The sequence below is a fragment of the Vairimorpha necatrix genome, chromosome 7 (genome assembly GCF_036630325.1).
Source record: "Vairimorpha necatrix chromosome 7, complete sequence".
NCBI classification, from domain to species: Eukaryota; Fungi; Microsporidia; family Nosematidae; genus Vairimorpha; species Vairimorpha necatrix.
Window position 1 is genome coordinate 102,058 of NC_088822.1, and position 25,393 is coordinate 127,450.

At 29.4% G+C, this 25,393-nt stretch overlaps 2 protein-coding genes across 2 annotated transcripts; one reads left to right on the plus strand and one right to left on the minus strand.

Annotated features, from left to right (window-relative positions):
- Positions 1–12,985: 12,985 nt before the first annotated feature.
- On the plus strand, positions 12,986–13,798 carry VNE69_07006 (putative SP-containing protein; the record flags this gene model as incomplete). The annotated part of the gene is made up of 1 exon (XM_065474010.1): positions 12,986–13,798. One exon carries the CDS (start codon positions 12,986–12,988, stop codon positions 13,796–13,798), a length of 813 nt encoding a protein of 270 aa, XP_065330082.1.
- Positions 13,799–18,733: 4,935 nt separating this feature from the next.
- Positions 18,734–21,038, minus strand: VNE69_07007 (uncharacterized protein; the record flags this gene model as incomplete). Its single annotated transcript, XM_065474011.1, has 2 exons — positions 18,734–20,301; positions 20,441–21,038. The coding sequence occupies 2 exons, from the start codon at positions 21,036–21,038 to the stop codon at positions 18,734–18,736; spliced, it is 2,166 nt and encodes a 721-aa protein (XP_065330083.1).
- Between the last annotated feature and the right edge of the window lie 4,355 nt (positions 21,039–25,393).

A 25,393-nucleotide genomic window follows, 5' to 3' on the forward strand; every position in this document is an offset into this window, starting at 1 on the left:
CTCTCACTGTACTCCATCAGCCTCCCCACATCCTGCAAGTCCTCCAAGAACTGCTGTGGATCATCTTTCTCTTCATTTCTGAAAATGAGAAAGTTCCTGACGTTGTCGCCAAATTGTTGGGATAAAAACATGGGTTTAATTATTATAAAATATTTAAAGAAACGACATGTCAAATATGTCAAAACAATGACACCATATATTTGACATGTGTAGCACTTCCTACAAATGCTATTCCCATGTGGGTAATTAGCTGTCCTCTTGTGAGGGGGTAGGTATCTTTGTGTCCTCCCGTAGTTATTCATATTCTCTTGATTGTTCATCTTTTTTTGGTGGGGTAAAATAAAGAGAAAATATTTATAGTAAAATATTTTCTAGAATATTCGTTTGGTGGGAATATAAAATAAAATAATAATGTGGTAATTAATACCACATACTACCTCCTCCAGCAGACTTCACGTTCTTTATGTGTGTCCACCCATTTTCTTCGTCCAGCTGTATCCAAAATCCCTTAGGTCCTACTTTCAATATTTTCCTTGGATTTAATTCATACTTTGGATCAAACTTGTTTGAGTTAAAATTACGTTTATATACCTTTTCTCCTATAGAGTACTTCCTACTAAATGTCTTATGATGCAAATTGGGTTCTACTTCTTCTGTTTGGTTGAATGGATCATAGAAGTTCTTCTTGGAGACCACTGATATTGGAGACGTTCCTATCGTCCTGTTATAGTTTATATTTTTAACATCCTCTGCTCTTTTAACTACATTTAATATATGTTTAAACTTGTTTAAGGCCATTATAAAAGCTATTGTACTATTTAGCCTTTCAGAGACACCATTACTACTGGGCGTGTACTCTGGTACAAGTATTTGTTTTATGTTATTCTCTCTACAGTAGTTATTTAATGCGGTGTTATCAAACTGCTTTCCGATGTCGGAAATAACGTATTTAGGTGTAATATATTCTTCTTTCCATTTATTTAAGCATTGTATTACATCTGATGCTTTGATCCTCTCAAAGAAATATAACTTAGTAAACCTTGAATATATATCAGTTATAGATAATATATGCCCTGTCTCTTTCACACAATCATTTTTATAATCAGAAACGTTAAATGGACCAAAAATGTCCATTGAAATTCTCCCAAATTTTTGTTGTGCGACGATTTTATTTTCTATATTATGCTTATATCTGATCTTCTTTAGTCTGTAACACATTCCACAACTTTTAGTTACATCTTTTATTAATTTAACCATGTTTCTTATATTAACATAATTTTTTAAATTGTTGTACATGGTGGTAATTCCTCTATGTCCGGATAATTTATGTATCTGTTCTAAAAAATACCGCATCTTATTTTGCTTTATAATTACTCTTTTATTTTTATCAACCTTCATCTTTCCGGTATGGGTTTTTACAGAGCATTTATTAATTAAATTATCATACTCATTTTTAATGTTTGAGTCTTCGATGTATAAGCACCGAGATAAGCTATCGGCTATTACGTTTTTATTTCCGTCTATATGAACTATTATATGATTAAATTCATTCATTAACAATTTCCATCGTTCCAACCTTGATGTTTTCTTTTGATTATTATGTATACAATTTCTACTATCGGAGTGTATCTCCGTATAACAACCTTGAATATTGTTTTTAAAATGTATTTAAGCTAGGACTATTGATAAGTATTCCTTTTCAACAATGGTGTAATTTAGTTCAGACCCATTGAGTTTCTTTGAATAGTATCCTATCACTCTATCATTTTGTTTCAAAACTGCACCAATCCCCAAATCTGAGGCATAACATTCCAATATAAATTTTTTGGTATAGTCCGGGAAAGACAATCTAGCTCCATTTGTTATATCTTTTATAACGTCATTGATAATTATTTTTAACTTATCGTTTAAGCGAATCTTTTTGTTATCTAACTTTAACAAATTACTAATCTCATGAATTCTTGTTGATAAATTTGGTACGAACTTCCTGTGCCAATTTATAACTCCCATTAACTTCTGTACATCTTTTCTGGTAGATATCTCTTTTGTAAATATTTTATTTTCTAAACTTTTAAGATTTGGATAAATCCCATTTTTATCTATTCTATAACCTAAAACATTAATTTCTTCTTGAAAAAACTTGCATTTATCAAAATTTATCTTTACACTTTTATCGTGTAGCTTGTCTAATACACTTCCTAAAATCTTAAAGTGTTCTTCTTTTGACTTAGTATAAATAACTATATCATCTATGTACACAAAACAATTTGGTGTGTCACTTAATATCTCCGAAATATATCGCTGAAATATTTTAGGTCCTGGTTTTATTCCAAACGGAATTCTTTTATATTGATACTGCCGTCCCAATAACATAAATGACGTATATTTTTTGCTTTCATTACTTATCTGAATTTGGTTAAAACCGTTCTGAAGATCGAGTTGACTGAAATAATTGTTTTCACCCATTATTCTTAAACAGTCGTCTATTTTAGGTAATATCCACGGATCATCTTCAATATGTTCATTAATTTTTTTATAGTCTACTACTAATCTAAGATCGTTATTTTTTTTCTTAAGGAAAAAGGCTGGGCTGGAAAAGGGAGAGTTACTTAATTCGATTATATCCTCTCTAAGTAATCTAAAAATCTCGGCCTTTCCTTGTTCGTAATATTTTTTTGGTACACAATATCCTTGTGACTGAATTACTTTCATAGAATTTTTTATGGTAAATGTAACAGGTACTGACTGCATACTTTTAAAGTTAGAATTCTTTAGCATATAATCCTTAATTTTTTTATTTAAAAGCTCTTTCGCAACCTGAGTCACGAAGCAAATTTTTTCACTTAAGCGTTCATCTAATATCTCATCAGTTGTTTTATCACAACCTAGTAACTTGATCACCTTATTTTCAATAGTTAACGTTCTTTTACCATAATTGATTATGCAATTATTGCTTTCAAAGAATTTGAGACCCAGAATCAGCTTTACTGGTAAATTTTTTAAAACATAAAATTCAACAATATACTCATCTTTGTCAATGGTTATGGTTCCCCTTACTAGCTTTGATGTTACTTCTACCTCACCATTCCCAAATGAAACCTGAATTGGTTTAGTCTCTTCCTGTTTCAGGTTTAAGTTTAACACCTGCTTTTCTGTGATGAAATTCTCATCTGATCCATTATCTAGCGTAAACACTTCTAGACCACCAGCAATAGTGGCTTCAAGTTCAAGTTTCCTCGATCCGGTGATTTTAGTTTCATTAATAACAAAAGATTTTCTTTCGTTCTCTACATTCTTCTTTTTTATTTCTTTCGATCTTAAGAAACAATCTCTTGTGTTATGAGATTTGATCTGGTGTATAGAGCACCATTTGTTATTCTTTATCAGGGTATTTGGCACTTCCTGATTATTATGATAATTTCTCATCTTGTCATTGGGGCTTACGCTCATGTTGGCTAGCGTTCCCTGCAAAATAATGTTTTCTTCTAGTCCTTTTAGATATCTAACTACTTCAACGGTTGGGCGGTTGTCTAATCTCTGTTTAAAAATTTCAATCGCTGTAAAATTTCCTAGTCCTCTATTAAAGGCTTCATTGAGTCTATTTTCAGAGTCTTTCTTATTTAAGCCATTCATAATACCATATAATTCAATAATACTCGACACTTCATTATAATAGTCGACTATATGCTTATATTGAACCTGTTTTATGGTTTCCAACTTTAATAAAACTAACCTGGCTTCGCTTTTAGGATAAATTACTTCAATTAACTCTTCTCTCAGTTTCTTATAGCTATTTCTTGTAAAGCTATCCTCAATTCTATCATCGTCAATTAAAGAATGGTAAATTATACCCATCTGTTCATCTGTCCACTCATTGGCATTAGCCAATGCCTCAAACTTCTCCATATGCTTTAAATCACAGTCTTTTTTGATGTCTTTAATTTTATATATTTTTTCTTGGATTCTAATAGAAGTTCCAATCATTTTCTTCTCAAAGGTCACACTTTCCTTTGGAACAATCACTTCACTTAATAGTACTTGTCTTTTTTTTATAGTAAGTGAATCTCTAACACTTAATGAATTCATTGTGGTGTTTCCACCAGGGAGATGGCCATAATGTAAATAGCATTCAAGAATGCTTCTCCCTGCACCTAAATTAGTTTTAGTAAAATGGTTTTTATTAATGCTATTCCCATGTGGGTAATTAGCTGTCCTCTTGTGAGGGGGTAGGTATCTTTGTGTCCTCCCGTAGTTATTCATATTCTCTTGATTGTTCATCTTTTTTTGGTGGGGTAAAATAAAGAGAAAATATTTATAGTAAAATATTTTCTAGAATATTCGTTTGGAAGGAATATAAAATAAAATAATAATGTGGTAATTAATACCACATATTATAAAAGTAGATTTTTGAAGAAAATCTCTTTTTATAATAACCCAAAAATTGAAAAAAATTGAAAAAATAAGAAGGGCAAAAAAGATACAACACTTTAAATGATTATTATAACTACATTAAAAATTAATTTTTGTATACAAGCATATATTTATTTGTTATTTTTAATGCCATAAGTGCTTAGTAATTTTTGTCTCTTCTTTGCTCCTCCTTTATTTTGCACTTCAATTTTGGGGTTCGAAAAAATAAAGTGAACACCCTCTGAGGGGGGGGGTTTCGGATCCTTCCTCCCCCTCTGCTTCCACAAACTGGATTCTACTTCCGCCATCTCCACCCTGTAACAAATTCTTCTAGCTTTCTTTAATAGCTTTTTGGCCTCTAGACCACAGTCCACACTTGTAAACTGACGATTTGGTATCGCCCCCATGTCTTTATTTATCATAATAGGGGATAGAAATTAGACAAATATATCACAAATATTAAGAAATGTCAAATATGTTTTAACCCAAGATCTCCTAAGACATTATTAATTTTGTAGAATATGTTTTTAATGCAATGGAAATAAACTGAATTAAGTAGAAGATTTTAAAAAATAATGATTAAGTTATAAATCAAAGTATTCATTATATAAGAAGCCTTCCTTATGTTAAACTATATGTATGTTGCATGATTTGATTCTTTATTCTAGTTAATTGTTTTTTTCATGATTAAATATTGATAAATAAACATTCAAAAAAATTAAAGGGCGTTAATTCTATCAATAGGTGATCTAATACTTTTATAAATACAATATAAAAAGTAAACAATTGAACTTAATTTGTTTTGATCTACCATAAAAAATAAAATGAATAGATATTCAAACTAAAATATGCGTTTCTACAATTTTTAGCAATGTAGCGTACTAAATAGATGTATCATATGTCATAAAGTATTCTTATTTTATAAATTAATTATTCATATGGACATTTTTCTAAAAAAGCCATTTGTATTTGCAAAATTATTCAACTCTGATCATTTATTTATATGAATGATTTCTCCTTGTAGTTATTCTACTTCATATAAACCGAAAATATTTTATTGCTGAAAAAATATTACGTAACAATCTATTACAATTGCCAATTAAATATAGTTTCTTCGTACTGATTATGTAGTGGCGCAACGGTCTAAGGCCGTACTTTTTTTCTCTCTAAAGGACCCTCTTGAGAAAAAAACAAAAAAAAACTAAAATCAGTATATTCTAAGCAACTTTACAAAATATGTCATGCGATAACCCTACGCTGCCCATCAGAATTCCGAACCCCAAAAAATTCTGACATGTGTTCGAAGACAGCCCAACGTTTGACCATTTTTAGTATACAAAAATTTGAGGTAAATAAGAGTTCTACACATATCTCTACAGCTTTTGTCCGCTTTTTATTTTACTCAAAAATGTGATTTTGTTGATTAATATATTTTTAAAAAGTGCTCAAGCGAATTGCCCCATGAAAGGTGCAATGAATATTAAACTATTTGTAATAAAAAATAATATTAAAAAAATCTGACCTATATTGTCTTGAGACAATTCGACAAAAAAATAATGTAAAATTACCTGTAACCGTATGTTTCTTATAAATTGCACATCTTCTCTGGAATTTAAATTCATACGAACAAAAACAGGGATCGCACATTCTTAAATCTCTTTCTAGATATAATATACAATTTATGATGTGACAGGCATCTTCTGTCCTATTGTTGGTCTTCTACTTCGTCTATAAAGCCTTCCTCATAATGACAACGCGATGTTCGCTGTTGATTGATTCTACTGTTTTGTGATAAGGTTATGCTCGTCAAATATACAATCATTTTGTTTTTTCCCTTTTTCTCTAAATCTGTCATTGTAAATTTGTTCCTTTGTACTATTTAGTTCACAATAATTACGTCGCTCGTCTATTTTCCCACACAACCAAGAATAGTTTACAACTGTAACATATATTTCCGCAATAATTTTACAAATTCCCACTTTACAATTCTTGTTAAATCAATCCGTGTCAATTCTTCTTACCATCCTATTTTTAATGATGTTTGAGATTTTCCTTTCTCAGTGCTTAGTAATTTATTTTTTTCGCTCTTCAGACACTGAAGCTACAACAAGATTTTTGTTTTGGTTTTATTTTGACGAGGTTCAGTAACAGCATAAAGAATATACAAAAATTATGTATAGTTATTCGACAAAGAAAATACGTTTCAATAAAAAACTTCTGCTGATTTCACATCTCGATTTCAATACATTTTTACGTAGCAGTAAATATGCGAATTATCCGGCGAGAATACCTTTTCCCCAAATAATTTCTAATATTTCGCTTTTTTAAAAATTTTCATCTACAGTTTAACCTATTGCCTAATATATGCCTAAACTGTTCCCCTACTGTCGAGAGGCTTCAGACATATTTTTTTACCTTTGCAAGTAAGAAATAGCGAGAAACTTTACAATGGACCATGGGATTGGGTGAATCTTTATTCAACTGGTACTGTGAGATTCTTACTCACTAAAACTCCCACCATACAACTTGACGGCGCAGCAAGCTCCACCGTATCCATTGTACTATGGCTCTAGGATAAACACTTTCCATTTATACCTCAGATCGCGTCCGAGGTATCTCACAGCGGATTTGCTTAACGGACATGGTTATCTATAACCCTTGGAGAGACATCATTGTATTAACTCAAAAGACCCTACAATCATCTGTATCGCATACACGACCACATCACCAGCCCGGCATTTTATTGAGATGCGTTAACCATGAGTTTTTCATTAGTTTCTGCTATCGTGTTGCAGAATCTTGTAGAATGGGAACCACGAGACCTTATATTGTCCTACTTCGTCTAGTCTCTGTCACTTCCAGAAGATTGGTCTTATTCTCTAACAATTCTTTTTTACTCAACCCATCAGATTAAAATGTCTCTTTTTTACTTAACTTAGATTATCTAATTTAACGATATGTGAATCTTTTTTGACTTTCAACTATAACTCATAATTTCAAGTCCCCCTTCAATTATATTGCAAATTCTTCAAGGTTTTTGTTTTTTCGGCAGTCTTATAACGTGTATTTTCGAATTGCTACCTATGACATTTCTAAAATCAGCTTGAATAACTTCATTTGGGGTATTCTCTACCATGAGAATGCCAATTTTATTGTCCACTGACCATACTGGAATACATTTGATATTTACTCGATAATATTTTTATATTTCAAAATGGCTTCAAAAATTATACCTCAAATTTGTCTTTTTCATACTTTAAAAGCCATATATTGTCGTTTTATATAGCTTTCTATCCTACAATTCTCTATTGAAGCTCTATAACTATCTTTTAAAATCAATATTATGTTGTCTGCGTGTTCTAACTCTGCACTAAAATTCTCTTATATTTCAGTCATGATCTCGTATGATTTTCTTCCCTGCATATAATTTATTAGAAATCTAACAATTCCGAAAACTCTTAAATTATCTAGATTTAAACTCACAATCTTTTGTAAAATAATTACGGCAACAATAATAACTTTTTTTCTTCTATATACTCAATCGAATCCACGCCCATCTTTTCTAAATGTATTCATTACTCATAATCTAACTGCACACTTGTCTTTCTTTATACAAATGACAAATTCGCCTCTTTAAATTACCTTATAATCTCCACCCAAATTCCTGCCTAATAATATTTTTTCTAGCTCGTAATAAACAATTGTCTAGCATCTGAGGCATAAATTAGATGGCAATTATATATTAACTCTTATCTTTCTTTATCAAATAGCATCTTCCCTTATCCATTGCCAAATAGCTAAATTTAGTTCTCTATTTTGTTTCTCCTTTCTAGCGTTATCTTCGTATTTTTTTCTGCTGACTCGTCGTAAAAATGCCACATATACAATTAACGATCCCTATTCAGGCTTTCTATATCCAAACATAATTGTGGTATAATGGATTATACCACATTTTTTATAATTAACCAATGGAAACTAAAACGCTGATCCTTCGCCGGAACGATATATGATGGGCAACTATTATTGATTAGTTATATTACATTTGCTTCTATTGGTTACTCTAACTATAAATAAAGAAACTTCATCATCGACATGGTACATCACTCGAACACTAACAAACACTCTTCCTTCTATAATTCAGATAAGCCAAACACTTTTTATAACAATAAACAATTTTTTCCTTTAAACTACCTAAATTCCGGGGTTCACAGCACTCCAAACCGTAGCATCATTGAATGCTTCCTTGCCACAGGCAAGCTCCCCGGTATACACGCCAATAATAACACTTCTGAATTTTCTTTCATGTCTTTTTACTCAAGCATTCTGAAAGACCGACATATTGCTACTCTCTACTAATGCCTTCTAATCTGTTTCTTTACTAAATTTTTTCTCTAAGTTCATATTAAATGCTTAACGCCAGAAAATGCGCGTATATTTCTTTCTCGATATACCATACTCACATCCTTGGCCGTAAACTTTTCAACCCCCCTAATTGTATCTCTTTTTTTGTTCTTCTATGTTTTACAGTCTGGAGAATGGGACCGTAAAGCAGAGAAAAGCAAGAATTTGTAACTTTTATGTTTTGAAAAAAAAGATCCCCAAAGATGAAAAATGACAAAGGAATTTTTTACAATTTTAGATATTATTTGTTTTCTAGTCTTGGATGAGGTAAATACTACATGATAGAGACTGTAATTATGAATTTTGCAAGATGATGTATTTCTTGTGATTATGTTGTAGCAAAGCTTGCATTATTTTTGAATGTGAATCAAAGATTAGTATATAGATGCATGAACGAGAACGTAGGGCAAACAACGGCCTTATACCTAGCATCAAGTTATTATTTAATTTATCTTTTTGTTAAGTTTTTGATCCTTTGCAAAAGCAAATATAAATTGATCATAAGTTTCACGGGGATGTCAAATGAACCTATTTCTAAAATACGCCTTAATGAAAGGAATATATTAGAAGTAAATCGGAATAAGAATGCAAAATCGACGAAGCTGAAGTTAAAATTTAGGTGATTAACTGTATTGTGCAGGCGGGAACTATCAGTTTGATCGTTAACTGTTGATTGAGCAAAATATACTGTATAATTTTAGTATTGTTAGAAGCAGCGAAAAGAGATATTTTTATATCGAAAAGTTCCTAGTCGGAAGATAAATACTCTAAAAAGGATAATAGAAGATAAAAGTTTATTGGAAAATGTTATTATTTCTGATGGCCATATTTTTTCCGGTGTCACTACAAATCTTAATCTTAAACACATTATTGTAAATCCTATGATAGGATTTACTAATTAAGATGGAACTTTCACAAATAACCTTGAACTTGTATGTCTAGTATATAACCAGAAATGACTAAACTGCACTTATTAAAGCACGTGAATGGCTCTATTTCATTTTCTTGCCCCTTATAAAAAACATTAATAAAAAGGTACAAAATCTTGTTATTTTTCAAATATAAACATTTTTTTTCCGAGGGAGTAAGATTGAAGTTGAGGTATTTTTTGTCGATTCGAAAATTTTAATTGCTTCCTCCAGATTCAACGAAAAGGGGTTTAAAAATTAAAATTTTGAAATCCGTTAATGTTGAATCTGAAGATGAATATTTGTGAAGATATGTACCTGAGAAACAATGAAGCAGCATTTGAAGAATTTTTTTAGATGCAAAGTAAATCTGGCTCTAAATGATTACTGAGGGTTTTATCCTATCCTTCAGTCTCTAAAAATTTTGGAAGCAAACACTAGATTGTAAAACACTCGCTTACTAATATAAACAGTGATGGAGGTAGCACTAATCATATAGAAGATTTGTGGTCTCATTTGAAGAACGAATATAGATCAAGAAGTGGTTTAATTAGGCATAGCATTAATTTATTTCTAAAAGCAATTCACATAATAAAAAGAAATATCAAATATTCAATAATTATGATAAAACTCTCTTTTATAAAAATTTTAGAACTTTGTATTTTAGATTCTGTAATAAATTTTTTAGGGGCGGAAGGTCGGTGCAAGAAAATGAAGTAGCGGCGCGTGAATGATTTTTCATTGCTCGATAATCGTCCTTTTGACATAAAATATTTTAAAATTGTATAGAAAACCGAATAAATGTTTGTTTGCATTGATTTCGTTAATTTTATTTTTTTTTATTTTTTTTTAATTTTGCTGCCTCATTTTTTTAGGTCCGTAAAACAGAAGACACCTGTTTTTGTAATTTATTCAGATTGAAAGAACAAATGTTTTGTCAATTAAATTAGAATTTTTTTTTTGAATATTGAATTGATTAGAAAAATTCTCCAATAAATATACTTTTTTCTTCCTTATTTATTCTTGCCTCAGCAATACATGTATTATAAAATAGTTACCTCTATATAAAATTTTAAGTAAGAATGAAGGTAATTAACATTGTATTACATAAATTTTAGGTTTTTTAGCTTATTTTATAATTTCAAAATATTATTGTAAAAAGTATTGCAACGAATGTTAATTAATACTACCGGGATTTACGGGTTATAAGATCCGATTCAAAAGTCGAATTTTACGACTTTTTAAATGGGAATTTTGCTACTAGTAAAAGAGATCCACCCCATACCAAAATGGTAAAAATTTTGATATAAAAAAGAAACTCTTTAAGTTTCATAGTGATCTGCAGCTCGAAAGCATTCGTATTATATTTCCATTGTTTTCATGCAATTTTTGTAATCCTTCTAATTTTTCTTTTATGTGTAAGATCTTTTTTCATGGAAAAGTGTCAAAAAAATTTAAAAGGAATTTTAAATATTTTATATCAAAAGATAAGATCCACCCATAGGTAAGATCCATGGTCTTTTATATATTGGATCTTATAACCCGGAACCCCCGGTACTAATTTATTCTATCAAGCATTTGAATGCAAATAGGATTTTTAGATTTTGTTTCCATTCTGTCATATAGTTTTTTATTTAAATTTACATCCATACCATGCTCTTTCGGTTCCCTATATTGCCAATGTTTCCTCAGGTCACTATTTTTTCTGTAGATCCGTGTAGTCTTCTCTAATTATAGATATCTACTGTAAAATCTTGTTGAATTTATAGACTCTATATACGCCCAATTTTAATATTGATTTAAATTCTTATTTTAAGTGATTCAAGATACTCTGATACAATACCACCTAAATTTATCAGATATGATGTTACTGTAGATTTAACTTCAGCAATAGAAACAGATCATTAATCAACTGTGCAGATTTCCTAAATGTTTGGCTTCGATCTGATGTGATGTTAGAAAGAGTGAATTAAACTTTAAACATTGAAATAATCTACGTTGTATTATCTTTCACAACCAAACTTGGCTTCTTAGTCTTTACTTTCGTTTCAAAATTCGCATTTTTATTGTCGTAAAAGCTCAAGAGCTCCTACATGTTTCACACGTTTGGTATTACTAACTATTTTAATATTAAAAACTTATATTTTTTATTCCCAAGTAACATAGAAGAAAAGGACGAATTAAACGTTTTAATATCCACATAATATTTCTACATAAACCTTTATATCAAATATTTAGTAAATGTCTAAATATATAAAAATTATAATTAAAATTAAATTTTATCAGTGCACATAAAAGGGAGCTTTTTATGAGAAAAGTGATTATTATAATGTTTTAGCACATCGAACCGAAAGCGTCAAAATATAACGCTTTCTTTCTTTATACCACAAAATTAATATTTGTAAGTATTAAGAAAAAAAACAACTTAATTTATCTTGTTTTTCAGTAAGGTGGGAATAATTCATTATATACAGGTTTATTTTTTATTTTTTTTTTTTCCGAACAAGATATATGTTTAAGATTTTTTAGACTTTTTTTGACTAGTAAATGTTTTTCGTAATAGAATTTTATTTGTGTATGAGTTTTCAAAGTTAAAGACTAAATTTCATATAGGTTCGCCAAAGTATTAGATTTTGTAATAATGGAGATTATGTCTACACACCTTAAGCAGCCTACAATTTTACAAAATATGCAAAAATCTGTATTTTAAACAATCCAAATAATAGAAATCTTTAAACATTAAACCTCTTATAAGATTTTTACAGTTTAATTTTTTACAATGAATCATACTCATACTGATTGTTAAGAGTACTATTACTTTATATAAATAATATAAAACACTGAGTTTTTATTTCATGGAAGAATTATTTCTTTGTTGATTCTCGAATTCTAAACTTTTGAATTTAATTTTTTGCAATAAAAAATAAAAAAAGAACACGTTTATTTTTGGTTATTTGGTTCAATCAACCAATAATTTATTATCCATTGATGAATATAATTATATTTTTTGTTTTTTATTTTCTTAATGGCCATTTTAAAAGCATGGCAAATGTGTAACAACGGAATTTCATACATCTGAATTTTGATTTTTATTGATAGATTTATTTTAATATAAAAATTTAAATTAAAATTCCCAGGATTGATTTTTTTTTATTTACTAATATAGATTACATTAAAAACTCTTATGTATGCTGAATTTTATACTCATATAATTTTATTAATTAAATAATTTTTCTATAAATAAAAAAACATTTATACCCCGCAAGATGTATTTTATAATAGAAATTATCATTTTAAATATACGATTGTCAATATCTGGAACTATAATCGAAGAAAAAAGGAATAATTTAGAAAAATGTATGGAAATACAAAAAAAATATAATCCCGAAGCAAGCAACGTTTATAAATATAATTTTATTTCTCATGATATTTCAAGTGTCATACTTAATTCTGTTTTGGAAAAAATGCAATTCCCATTAGAAATACTCGAGTCGACAGAGAATTCTAATGAGACAAAATACGTAATAGTCAAAAAAGATCTTACTTTAGGAATATATTATTATGGATTAATTAAAGGAATCGACCTTTCAACAATTTATGATATGGAACGCAAATATATACTTGTGAACAAATTAATGAAGGATATTATATCACAAACTATACTATTATATCAAACTTTGTTGTGTATTCGTTTCAACGCAGGTTTCCTTGACCTTAGAAAAACAAAACTTATTATTGATAAATATGTTGATGTTAAAGTGGATACGAAAAAAATTGTCATTGAACATGTTTTTATAGAAGGGGGTCTTAAATATATTATTGATGATATATATAAAAACATTTCCTTTCGAGAAATTAACACTAGTATTATGGAAGAAAAACATAAAGGCGAGGAACAAGAGAAAATTAATAAGTTTGTAAATGAAAGTGTCAGCGGCCTTAAAGATGTTATAAATAAACACCAACAAGCTAGTCCAAACTTGGATGAGAATTTGATGAATTCATGCATGACAATGAATTATAATTCAGTGACAGCTAGTATGCTAAGTTTTATCCCATTGTTTGCAATTCGTCAGTGAGTATTAATTTATTTTTGAATTGATTAAATTTATTGTATATTCTTAAAATCATTATATAAACACGTTTTTTTGTTTTTTATTTCTTTTAATTAATTTGTAAAAAAAATTTTATTTTACATGAATCATAAAGGAAAATATATGCCTCAAAACATAATTAGTTCAAATAGAGACTTTAAAGAGTAGTTAACGACATATATTGCATCATTGGAATTTAATGATAAGATTCTTAAGTATATGCATAAGATAAAGGTTGCGATCTAGTCGATCTTTACATGTAATTAAAGATGAGATGTATTATGTCCTTTTAATAATAAGTTCTTCTTCTAATTCACAAAAAAAGCTTTACCAGCGAGGGAGCTGGTAGCGGAGGAAGATTTGCTTTTACAAAAAGATTGTTTATTGGGCATAATATTTTGGGGGTTATCCTTAAATACTTTTGTTTGTTTATTTGCAGCAGTAGAAACAGAAAAGAAACATAAATACGACTTGCTCGCAAATCATGTGGCTTCTCTCTACAAATACAGGCCGAAAATTATTCCTTATGTGATGACGTGGGATGGAATAGTAACTAATTTTCACCGTACGCATATCGAAATGCTCAGATTAGAACCGAGAACGGAAGCATATATACAGTAAGAGTCCTTAAAATGACTTTAGAAAGCCTAACTATGTCAGCCAGACATGGGCTTGATACAGATCAGGAAGGGGTCTTCGAGAGCCCAATGAGTGAATCTCAGAAGGAAGTCCTGGAACGCCAGATGAGACTGTAAGCGTATCTTGTGAAAAGTAATTAATAAGCCGAATATTATACCCAAATAAATTAAATTTATTTGTTTATTTGCATGACAAGCGATAAAAGTAAAGAAACAAACAATAATGTTAGGGAAGTCACTTAAGCCTTATAACAAACGGATTTGATATATCCGGTAACAAAAAAACATTACAACTTTGTCTTGAGACGCAAGTGTTCAAAATTATTGACGTCTTCTTTTTTAGCAAATTTCGTAACTTTGTTGGTTGTTAGCTTCTATGAGGAATTATAATAATGGTTAAAGCTAAGATCATTACCGTAATAAATTTTTATATTTTATTAATTCTGAAAAAGTATTATACGCTCAATTAAATATAAATTTCATTATATGGTCGCATGGAACATGTTGTTTACTACTTATCACTATTACAGTTTAGTACACCTTTATTTTTGCTAAAAAGGACGTTTTGATGTGTGCACAGAAATAAGGAAATTTTTTAATAAATATAGAGACCCGCTTTTTTGTTGTGACATAAATCAATAATCATATGCTTGATTTTGAAGTATACTATCTAGAATAAAGAATCATCTCATAACTCATGAAAAAAGGTTTTTTCATTAGTTGATGTTATATATTCTTATATTTTTGATCCCCAATTATGATAAATAAATACATGGGGGCGATACCGAATCGTGAGTTAACAAGTGTTGGCTGTGGTCAAGAGGCCAGAAGGTTATAGAAGAGTTTAAGAGGATTGTTTATGGATTAGTATTGTCTGATTATGATTTTGAGAAGAATGTAAAGAAGGAGATTTTTGGTCTTGGAACTGATGAGTTAAAAGAATTTATGGTTAAGAATATTAAGGTTGGAGATCATTGGAAAGTTATGGAAACCAAATTAGAGGAATTGGTTAAAGTACAGGAGGAAAAGGATATGAGATTACGGATGATTGAGGAGGTCATAAAGATGGTGGCAGAGGAGATTAGAAATATTAGTAGAGAGGAAAGAATATTTGAGAAGAGAAGAACAATGAGATGTTATAATTGTTCAAGAATGGGACATAAGAGTCACATGTGTTATTATAGATATAGAAATGTTAAGAATAAAGACGAATGTGAGAGTATTAAAGAAGAAGGTAGCAGTAGCTGTGGTGAAAGGACTTATAGGAACACATGGGATGCTAAAAGACAAAAGAAACAAGAATGGAAGACAAGAAATAAAAGATGTTATGATGAGGTAGAAAAGAACGGTCTAACATTAGAAGACATGAGAAAGAGGTTTAGGAACGTTATAACAACGAAGAAGAGAAAATAAGATATTGTAAAATTGAAAAATGCAGAATCAGAACTGAAGAAGGTAAGAAAGTTGTAAGGAAAGGTCAGCAGGTGCCACAAGCGCATAAAGAAGAGCTGAGAAAATATATTCAGAGGTTAGAGACAAGGAATGTCATAAGAAGATCGACGTCGGAATGGAGAAATCCGATTAAAGCTTTAATTAAGCCAGATGGAAGTATAAGACTGGTTAGCAATCTCATGGCATTAAATGATTTAGTGGAGAAAGACCCTTATGAATTAGTGAACATTAGGGATATCATAAGGAACACGCAAGGATCGAAGTTTTTCAGTGTTATAGGCCTTAAAGAGGCTTTTTATGGAATCGAAATAGAAGAGCAAGACAAGCATAAGACTGCATTTGAGTATGATAAGATAGTATATGAATGGAATAGTATGGTCATGGGGTTTAAAAACTCGCCTCAGATCATGCAGAGAATTATGAATAAAATTTTTGAAAAACATTTGGGTGGTAAAATAGAAGTATACATGGATGATATAGTGATTCATGCGAAGACTAGAAAAGAACATGATAACTTATTTGTAGAAGCGATGAAATTGTTAGAACGGAATAATATGCGGATAAATTCAAGGAAAATTCAGTATTGCCAAAAGGAAGTCAAGTTATTGGGGGTTACATAAACGGAGATGATATGATGCCGTCTGAAATCAAGAAAAATTAAGCACTAGAGTTTCCAACGCCGCAGAATGTGTCTGACATAAGAAGATTTTTTTGACTGAGTGGATGGTTTCGAGGATTTATTAAGAATTATGCGGAGAAGACATTATATATGACTGAAAGTTTGAAAGGTAAAAGTAAAGAATTGAATTGGACTGATGACTTAAATAAAGAGTTCGAAAATATCAAGGAAACGTTAAGAAGTATGAGTAAGTTGAAAATTGTAAACTATGACAAGGAATTTTTATTAAGAACTGACGCGAGCAATATAGGAATGGGCGCAATACTCATGCAGAAGAATGATAAAGAAGAGTGGGTGCCAGTACAATGGGCATCGAAGAAATTCACCCCGACGGAAACTAAATATGGTATAAGTGAAAAGGAAATGTATGCCATATATTGGGGAATAAAGAAATTTGAGTATGAGTTAAGAGGACGAAAATTTAAAGTAGAAACGGATCACAAAGCATTGGCGGAAATAAGAAGAAAGCCGTGTTTTAATAATAATAGAATTAATCGATGGATTGAAAGATCCAAGAATTTGACTTTGAAATAGATTACAGGAAACCAGAACATATGGTCGTGGCGGATGCTTTGAGTAGGATACACGAGGAGGTTGATCCAAGAAAAGAAATGATAAAAAAAAGAAGTGAGCGTAAAATTGAAGGTAAATGGTTGAAGCACGTCGAGACGATAGACGGTAAAGAATAGTGGAATTTTGATTCGGGGAGGAAAGCATTGATTCCTAAAATAAAAGAAAGAGATGAGCTTATGAGACGTTATCATGAAGAGCATGGACACAGAGGACTAGGAAGCATGTATTATGCCATGAAGTTTGATTATTATTGGCCAGGAATAAAAGAAGATATAGTGAAAATGATAAAAAGATGCGAGGAGTGTCAAATTTACAATAGGAAAAAGATTGGAGGATGTGATTTTGTTGCTACAAGCAGGTATTTAGAAAAAGTAGCGTTAGATTTAATTGATTTTAGAGATAAGGGCAAATATGTATTAGTTGCGATAGATTACCATACGAGGATAGCGTGGGGATGTGTATTATACGATAAGAAGAGATCCTCTGTGGCCCAGTTTATTGAGAACTTATGTAGAAATGGCAGGAGGCCGAAGGAAATAATAACGGATAATGGAAAGGAATTAGATAATGTTGACTTTAAGGATTTGTGTAGAAAATTGGATATTACCCATAATAAGGTGAGTGTCGAGTCTCATAGAAGCAATGGTAGAGTTGAAAGAGTTATAGGAACGCTTAGAGATCTAATATTGAAAATGAGTAAAGAGACGGCGAGTTTTGAAGACATAGTGATGGAAAGCTTTAAAATTTATAATAATAGTTACCATGAAGGTATAAGAAGTACTCCCAATGAAGCGGTAAAAGACAATACGGGAAAAGTGATGATATTAAATGGACCAGAAGGAGACTACAGTAAAAGATTTGTTAGAAGATATAGAGAGCGGTTTATTGAAGGACAACGAGTAAGGATAGCTAAGAAAGAAAACATCAAAGGATGTAATAAATATGAAAAGGGAAGGTTTTTAGACGAAGGTATTATAATGGCGATATGCCCTGGGGACTCGTATGTTGTGAAGCTATCTAATGGGCGATATGTTAAAAAGAGACATTATGACTTGAAAAATCTGCTTGGGGTTAATGGTGATGTATAAGACTAACCGTCTTGGAGGGGGGATGTTATATATTCTTATATTTTTGATCCCCAATTATGATAAATAAATACAGTTGATATTTATTTTCAAAATTAATAAGCCCCAAATTTTCATGAAGGACAACAATAAATGTATTGACACAAATGATGATAGAAAAATATTAAACGTGTGTTTTTTATATAATATTGGCGTGCTGCACAGGGATGCGGCTTGTTCTAAAGTAATATTCTAAAGAACTAAATGTTTGCCCGTCTGTCCCTGGCAGGCTTTAAATTGTTTATTGTAATTATTTTTATTTAGTTGTTTCTCCTTGGATTCCATTTCCTTTTTTGTTGTGGGGTTTAAAATAAAAAATTTTAAAAATAAGAAGGAGGGAAAATAATTAAAATTGTAAAATTCATCCTATAAGAAATAGAGATGTTATGTGGGCATAATACCACAAATATGTACAAAACTGATTTTATATAAATAAAATATAAAAACACAAAAATTAAGCACTAATTAATTTTATCTTTTTAGATTGTTCTTTTAATTCGTCCATTATTGAATCAAATAATTTTACATTACCATTTATAATTTCAAAGATTTTTTTTTTGCCCAAGAGCTTATTAAGTGATTGTAAAATATTACTACATTTTTGCTGCACACATTTATCATCACTGAATTCACTTTTAAATTTATCAAGTATAGCTCGATATAAATATGCTCTACTATATTTTTTTATAATCTCATTTTTGCTCTTTCCTAAATCCTGTATTACTTCTTCTATCAATTTCTTTTTGTAATATTTTATAAGATTTGTATCTATATTCTTAGAGCGTAGTTTCGATTCATTGTCAATAAAATATTTATCAACAATGGTTGTTATTTCACTTCGTATTTTCTTTTTTTCTTTCTCAACATATTCACTATTTAAATAATTATATTGAATTTTAAATTGATATTGTTCTATATTTATTTCTAATCGAGATAATGGACATATTTGTAGTAGATGATTAGCGTCTTCTTGAAGTTTTGCATCATCCCTAGTATTCTTCATTAATTTTTTCCTTATAATTCTATTTCTTTCATCAATCTTACCTCTGTCAAGATTTGAACATTCACATATTTCGTCCTTTTTAATCTTGTAGTTTTTTTCCATTGAGTGATTATAAATATAAACAGAACTTAATCCAGTAAATAATGCAGATATACTAGAGATATTTTTTTGAGCTAATTTCTCTTGATTACAACTTATATAATTGTATGTACTATGTATTAGTCTAAAAACCTTAAGTAAATCTATATCTTTTTTCGAAATACTTCCATAGAAACTGCTATTATCATTTGATGCATTCGATTTTCTAAAAAAAAGATTACTGAAAAAATTATAAATTCTTGTGCCAATCGATTCGTCTTGCACTTCATTTTCTTTTATTCTTGTCAAAAACATATTCCCAATATCTTTTAATAATTTAAATATTGTATTTTCCTCTAAATCATTTTCATTAATATATTTTTCTGCTTCTAGTACCAAGCAAAAAATTATTAAACTTAATTTTCTAGTGTACAAACAAGCATGAATTTTAGTTGTCAAATTCTTAGTTAGTTGTTTCTTAATCTGTTCACTACATTGTTGGCTTCCAACTATGAAGTTTAAAGTATTTTTATCTATTGTTTTATTTAACAACAAAAGATATGCAAATATAAATTTTAACGCTGTTTCTGGATAGTTTAAAATTTTTTCAATCAAAAATTCGATTTTGTCTTGTTTTTTTAGTATAATGTAAAACAACTTGATTCCAGTTATATATGTAGGCTTATTCGCTCTGATAAAGATTGCTTGACAATCCTCAAAAAAGTTCTTATCAACAAATATGTTTTTATCATAATTGCTTGAATTCCCTTCTATGTAGTATATATCTTCCATAGAATTAATCTTAATATGTATTTTTCCATTTTTTTTCTCAACTGTAAACCTCTCAGTAACATCAAATATTTCAATTTTTAGACGTGTGCGTTTTATTTCTAATGTATCTTTAGGTAAAACAAAAAAGATCAATATCAATATAAGGTAACCTGCTTATATCAAAAAGATTCTTAAATAGTTGCTGTTCATTTTCTTTAGAACCAACAAGGTTCCTATCGATCAAATAATATATTTCATCAATGCATAATTCAAAAAAATAGCGAAAGTTATATATGTCGATACGCAAACCTATATGATACTCAACTTCATTCCGAGTTTTATAATAATGAATTGATGACTGTATTATTTCTGGGAAATATTCATAGAGTTGTCGTTTCATTTTCCAAATAAAATTTTGAAAACAATTATCACTAGAAGAAAAATTTTCATAGCAAATTTCTATTTGTTTTATTCCTCTTTTTCTTTTGAGATTTACAATTTTGTATTGTTTTACTAACTCCTTTATTATAGGATATCTTATATATTCTTTAGCATCATAAATAAATACGATTGAATATTTACTTGTGTTTCTTAACTTTTGTTCTATATTCTCCTCAATTTGTTGGATAATAGCATCAATGGTTTTGTTTTCATATTCAATTTCAAAATCTTGTAAATTCTTATTTGTAAAGGCATCCCCGCATTGTTCCGTAATAAGAAAATTTATTATTTTATCACAATCGAAATGACGTGCAATAATATTCATTAAAATGCAACGTCCAGAAGTATTGTAATACTCATAATCTCTCTCTTCTACTTTTTTTATAATTTTATTAAAAAAAATTTCGTGCATATTTTGATCTGCTTGCATAAATAAAATCGTCGTAATTAAATGCAAGATTTTCATAATGGGGTAGATAAAAGTTTATTTTTTACAAAAACGAATATTCTCTTTTAAAAAAAATTCAATTTTATCAAATTTACGAAATTATCTAACAGAATTCTGATGATTGATATTTTTATCAATTACACATAAACATTGCATAACTCGGTAGTAACTTTGATTTATACTAAAAAGTAGAAGTTTTTGATTTTGATATTTTTTTGAACTAGATGCTGACGGGTTTTATGGAATTATGCTTGTAGCAAAGAAGTATCAAATGGTGCTTTGGGCTGACTATCGTAAATATTTGTTGTAGTTTTTAGATGAATAAAAAAGTCTGCTGGTTTAGGATGGAGCGCGGATGATTTAGATTAGAACTGATGAGCAGACTTTTGAACTGAAAGTCACGAAATTTTGTTTATGATATTTGCTTATGTGCAAGAAATAATTAAAACGAGCATAAAAATGAGATTTAGAAAATTTTGTCTGTGCATCTTTAACTTTTACTCAAATACATAAGTTTCTTGGTTATTTTCTTAATATAAGTCTTGTAACTCTAGTTAACAATCATTGCTCCTTATCATATATCAAACTGTTTCATCACAAGCTGATCAAATCCAAAATAATTATCACAAACTATTGTTTTAACACAAATATAAAAAGAAAAGTTATTCAATACACCTAAAGTTTCCTTCAGACTCATCTACTCTTTTCAGCAACTAGTATTCATAATTTTATCACAATGATGTTTTATTGTGTTTTTATGTTTCCAAGAATATAAATTCGAGGAACATCGGACCGAGAACTAACAAGAAATAAATTTGCAGATAAATCATTTGTTACTGAAAAATGTAATTCAAAAAAGGACAGCAAACATGGAACATTATTTTTCAAATATTTTATTGTTAAAAATAAAAAGTATGATTTTTTTAAGAGCTCCGATTAGAACCAAAACTGCAGCATATATACAGCAAGAGTCCTTAAAATGACTTTAGAAAAACTAAAAATATCAGACATGGGCTTGATACTGATTAGGAAGAGGTATTTTAGAGTCCGTTGTGTGGGTTTCAAAAGGGAAACGGGGAACTGTCCATGAGACTGTTAGCATATCTTGTGAAAAGTAATTATTAGTTAAGATATTATATTATACTCAAATAAAGTAGTTTATCATTAAATTTCTTTTTTTTGAATATAATTTTTTTTTTTCAAACTTGCATTAAATATAGGTTAAAGGGGATTTGAAAATTTTTATTTATATTTAACATACTGAGAACATTAGATGATGTGATTAACTTGGTTATTATATAGCAGTATTATTTTCAGCCTTTATTGTACTTAATCGGAGGTACGTCTCAATGAGATCGGTGATGATTCGGAAATATAAGATTATTTATTTGATAGTTTAATTCGTCGTATGCTCATGCATTTGAGGCCCTTCCCTTTTACAATATTAGAAGCTTGTTTGTAAACAAACAACATCTAGTTTCTGACAAGACATCGAAGAAAACTTAGACTCTTGCTTAATCGTACATGCACATTGTGATCGGATGCACTACGAATAAGCAATATTATAATGTTCAATCTGATTAATCAAATCATCAGACTCTTATAAAACATTCATACAGTAGAATTTTTAGCTACTTCAATTTTTTTTTGCTAGTTATTTATCAAATGGATGCTTTTTCATAGTTTCTTTTAAAATACACAAAATATATTAAATATATACAAAACTAAAAAATTTGTAGATACTTTGATGTTTAGAATAGTATTTTGATATTTTTCACCTTTAGATTTAGAATCCGTTTTTAAGAATATAAAAAAAAACCAATGGCTTTATCTCTTCGAGCTTTTTTGATCAGCCAAATTTAAGTCGTTAACATAGATATCATTTAAATGCTATACGAGAGATAATACATCATATATTAAATATTAGCATACATAGCTCAAGGTTATTACAAGAACTATATATATTTGAGAAAAAATATCTTTAATTTTTTTAAAAAATAGGAAATAATCTCTTGAGGAATCAATCCCGACCCTCGAAATTCCAGATACAACGGATTTGATTTTCTTATAAGTATAGGCGTGGAAATTAATCAATAATTAATATGTCTTCAATGTTTTTTTTAAATTATATGACTATTTGGTAATAGCTACTTTGAATTTATATCCTCTTTAGGACATGTCCTTTAATTTGTTGTAACAAAATCTATCAAAGCAAGCTACTTTTAATGTGTATTATCAGCTACTATAAAATTATGCATATAAATCTCTTTTCTAATTGTTGTAAGAGAACAACCAGACTAAATTCGAAGCAAATTTCTATTACTTACAGGATTGAAATAAATTTTAAAAACAAGAGGGCTATGTCCCTATTGCGGATCCCATGAGAAGAATGCGAATCATTTAGCCTCGAGTTTGATCTGATGTTCGTAGTTAAATTATATGAAAAGACATAATGAGCCCAATATATGTATTCATTTGTTATGTGTAATTTTGGTCTGTGAAATCAAAAAGGATACGTATATCTCAGTATATCATATTATAAGTAATCAAGTTAAAATAAAAGAGGACATGGGAATATCTACAAATATAAAAATAAACTTTTATAATCAAATTCACTTAGTCAGAGAATAATAAAAATGTAAATTTTATAGTGAAAGTTGATATCACAATCTAGTTCGACTTACTATAGTCTAGAACGAAAAGGCAAGAAAATATGAATTTCAAGCTAATTACAAAGTCTAATACGTAAATATGAACAAGAATGGTTTTATATGTGATGATATAAGACAAAGTCAAGTAAAAATATGGTATAAAGTACAAAAACGAGCAGAAATAGACCTCCTGTATAGCATACACCCAGACGGGGTGATGAAGAATTCTTTTGAGCACATCTTTTGGACAAAGACGAGGATACGTTCCAAAGACCGGATGAAAAAGCAGTAACAAGAAATGTAAGTGCATTGCCCATAGAAATCTTGAATGTATATGAAATGATAGTGAATACATAGATATTAAAGTTATAAAAATATTACAAAATCTAAAAATTTTAAAGATACTAATCATATAAGCGATATAGGAATATATAGGCTATCATATTTTACATCTGTAAAAATAACATAATGATTATATTTTAAATAAGTTGCAAAAGAATATCGAGCTAAAATCAGCATTAGTGTAAAAAAAATGGGGGGTCAAAATTTTTAAAAAGTTGCCCCTTTTTTAAAAAAAGGAAGGGAAGGCTGAGTAAGGAAGAAATTGAAGATTTTTACGAACGTCTGCTAAACAAGAAATATAAGCAGAAATGTGCAAAATGTGGTTGGAATACGTCTAGAGTATCCAACGAAACAGCTTATTTGAGATGCAAGTTTCCCAAATGCAGGCACAGATTTTCAATTTGGAATAATACCTTATTTTCAAATAGTAAAATAGATCATCTTCTTATGTTGAAAATAATTAATCTGTGGATAATTGGAATTAAAATAGAAAAAAATTTCAAAAATTTTGGATTGTAATGGTCAAAATATAAGTTACACACTCGAAAAATTATATAAATTAAAAATTTACGAGAAGTATATAAATAATACAAAACAAATTGGAGGCGGAAATATTATAGTAGAGATCGATGAAAGTAAAATAGGGAAGAATAAATACCACAGGGGAAGATTGGTTAAAGGTTTTTGGTGTTTCGGGATGGTAGAAAGGACAGCCGAAAAGAAGATAATCTTTCAAATAATAAAAAAAAGAAACAAGGAAACATTGCTACCCATTTTATTTAAGCATGTAGATTTTGAATCCGTCATTTATTCGGATATGTGGAGGGCGTATTCAACGTTAAAAAATCATTATGCGGACCATAGGACTGTGAATCACAGTCAAACTTTTAGAGACAGTGAGACGGGTGTTCATACAAACACCATCGAAGGGAATTGGAGGTCTTTAAAAGCCTCTATACCCAATAGGTGGCGGACCTATGAACTAGCTGAGATATATTTGACCCTCTATATGATTAGGAGAAATGAGAATCAATAAACCTTCGAAGCATTATTAAAATTATGTTTTTGATATATTTATTTATTTTAATGTTAATTTTTATGCATTTCTACATCTTAATTGCATTTTAGGATTTTCCTGAAGTTTTCTCTTCCCTTCCTTTTTTTAAAAAAGGGGCAATTTTTTAAAAATTTTGACCCCCCCCATTTTTTTTACACTAATGCTGATTTTAGCCGAATATCGTATAAAGTATAGCGGAACAGTTATCTTATGCTAACAGGTACAGCCTAGATAATAGAAATATATAATAGAATAAATTATTTAGAATTTTAGAAAATCTTTTGCTTTTATTTAGCCCCTCAATTCTCTAATTATTTAAAAAT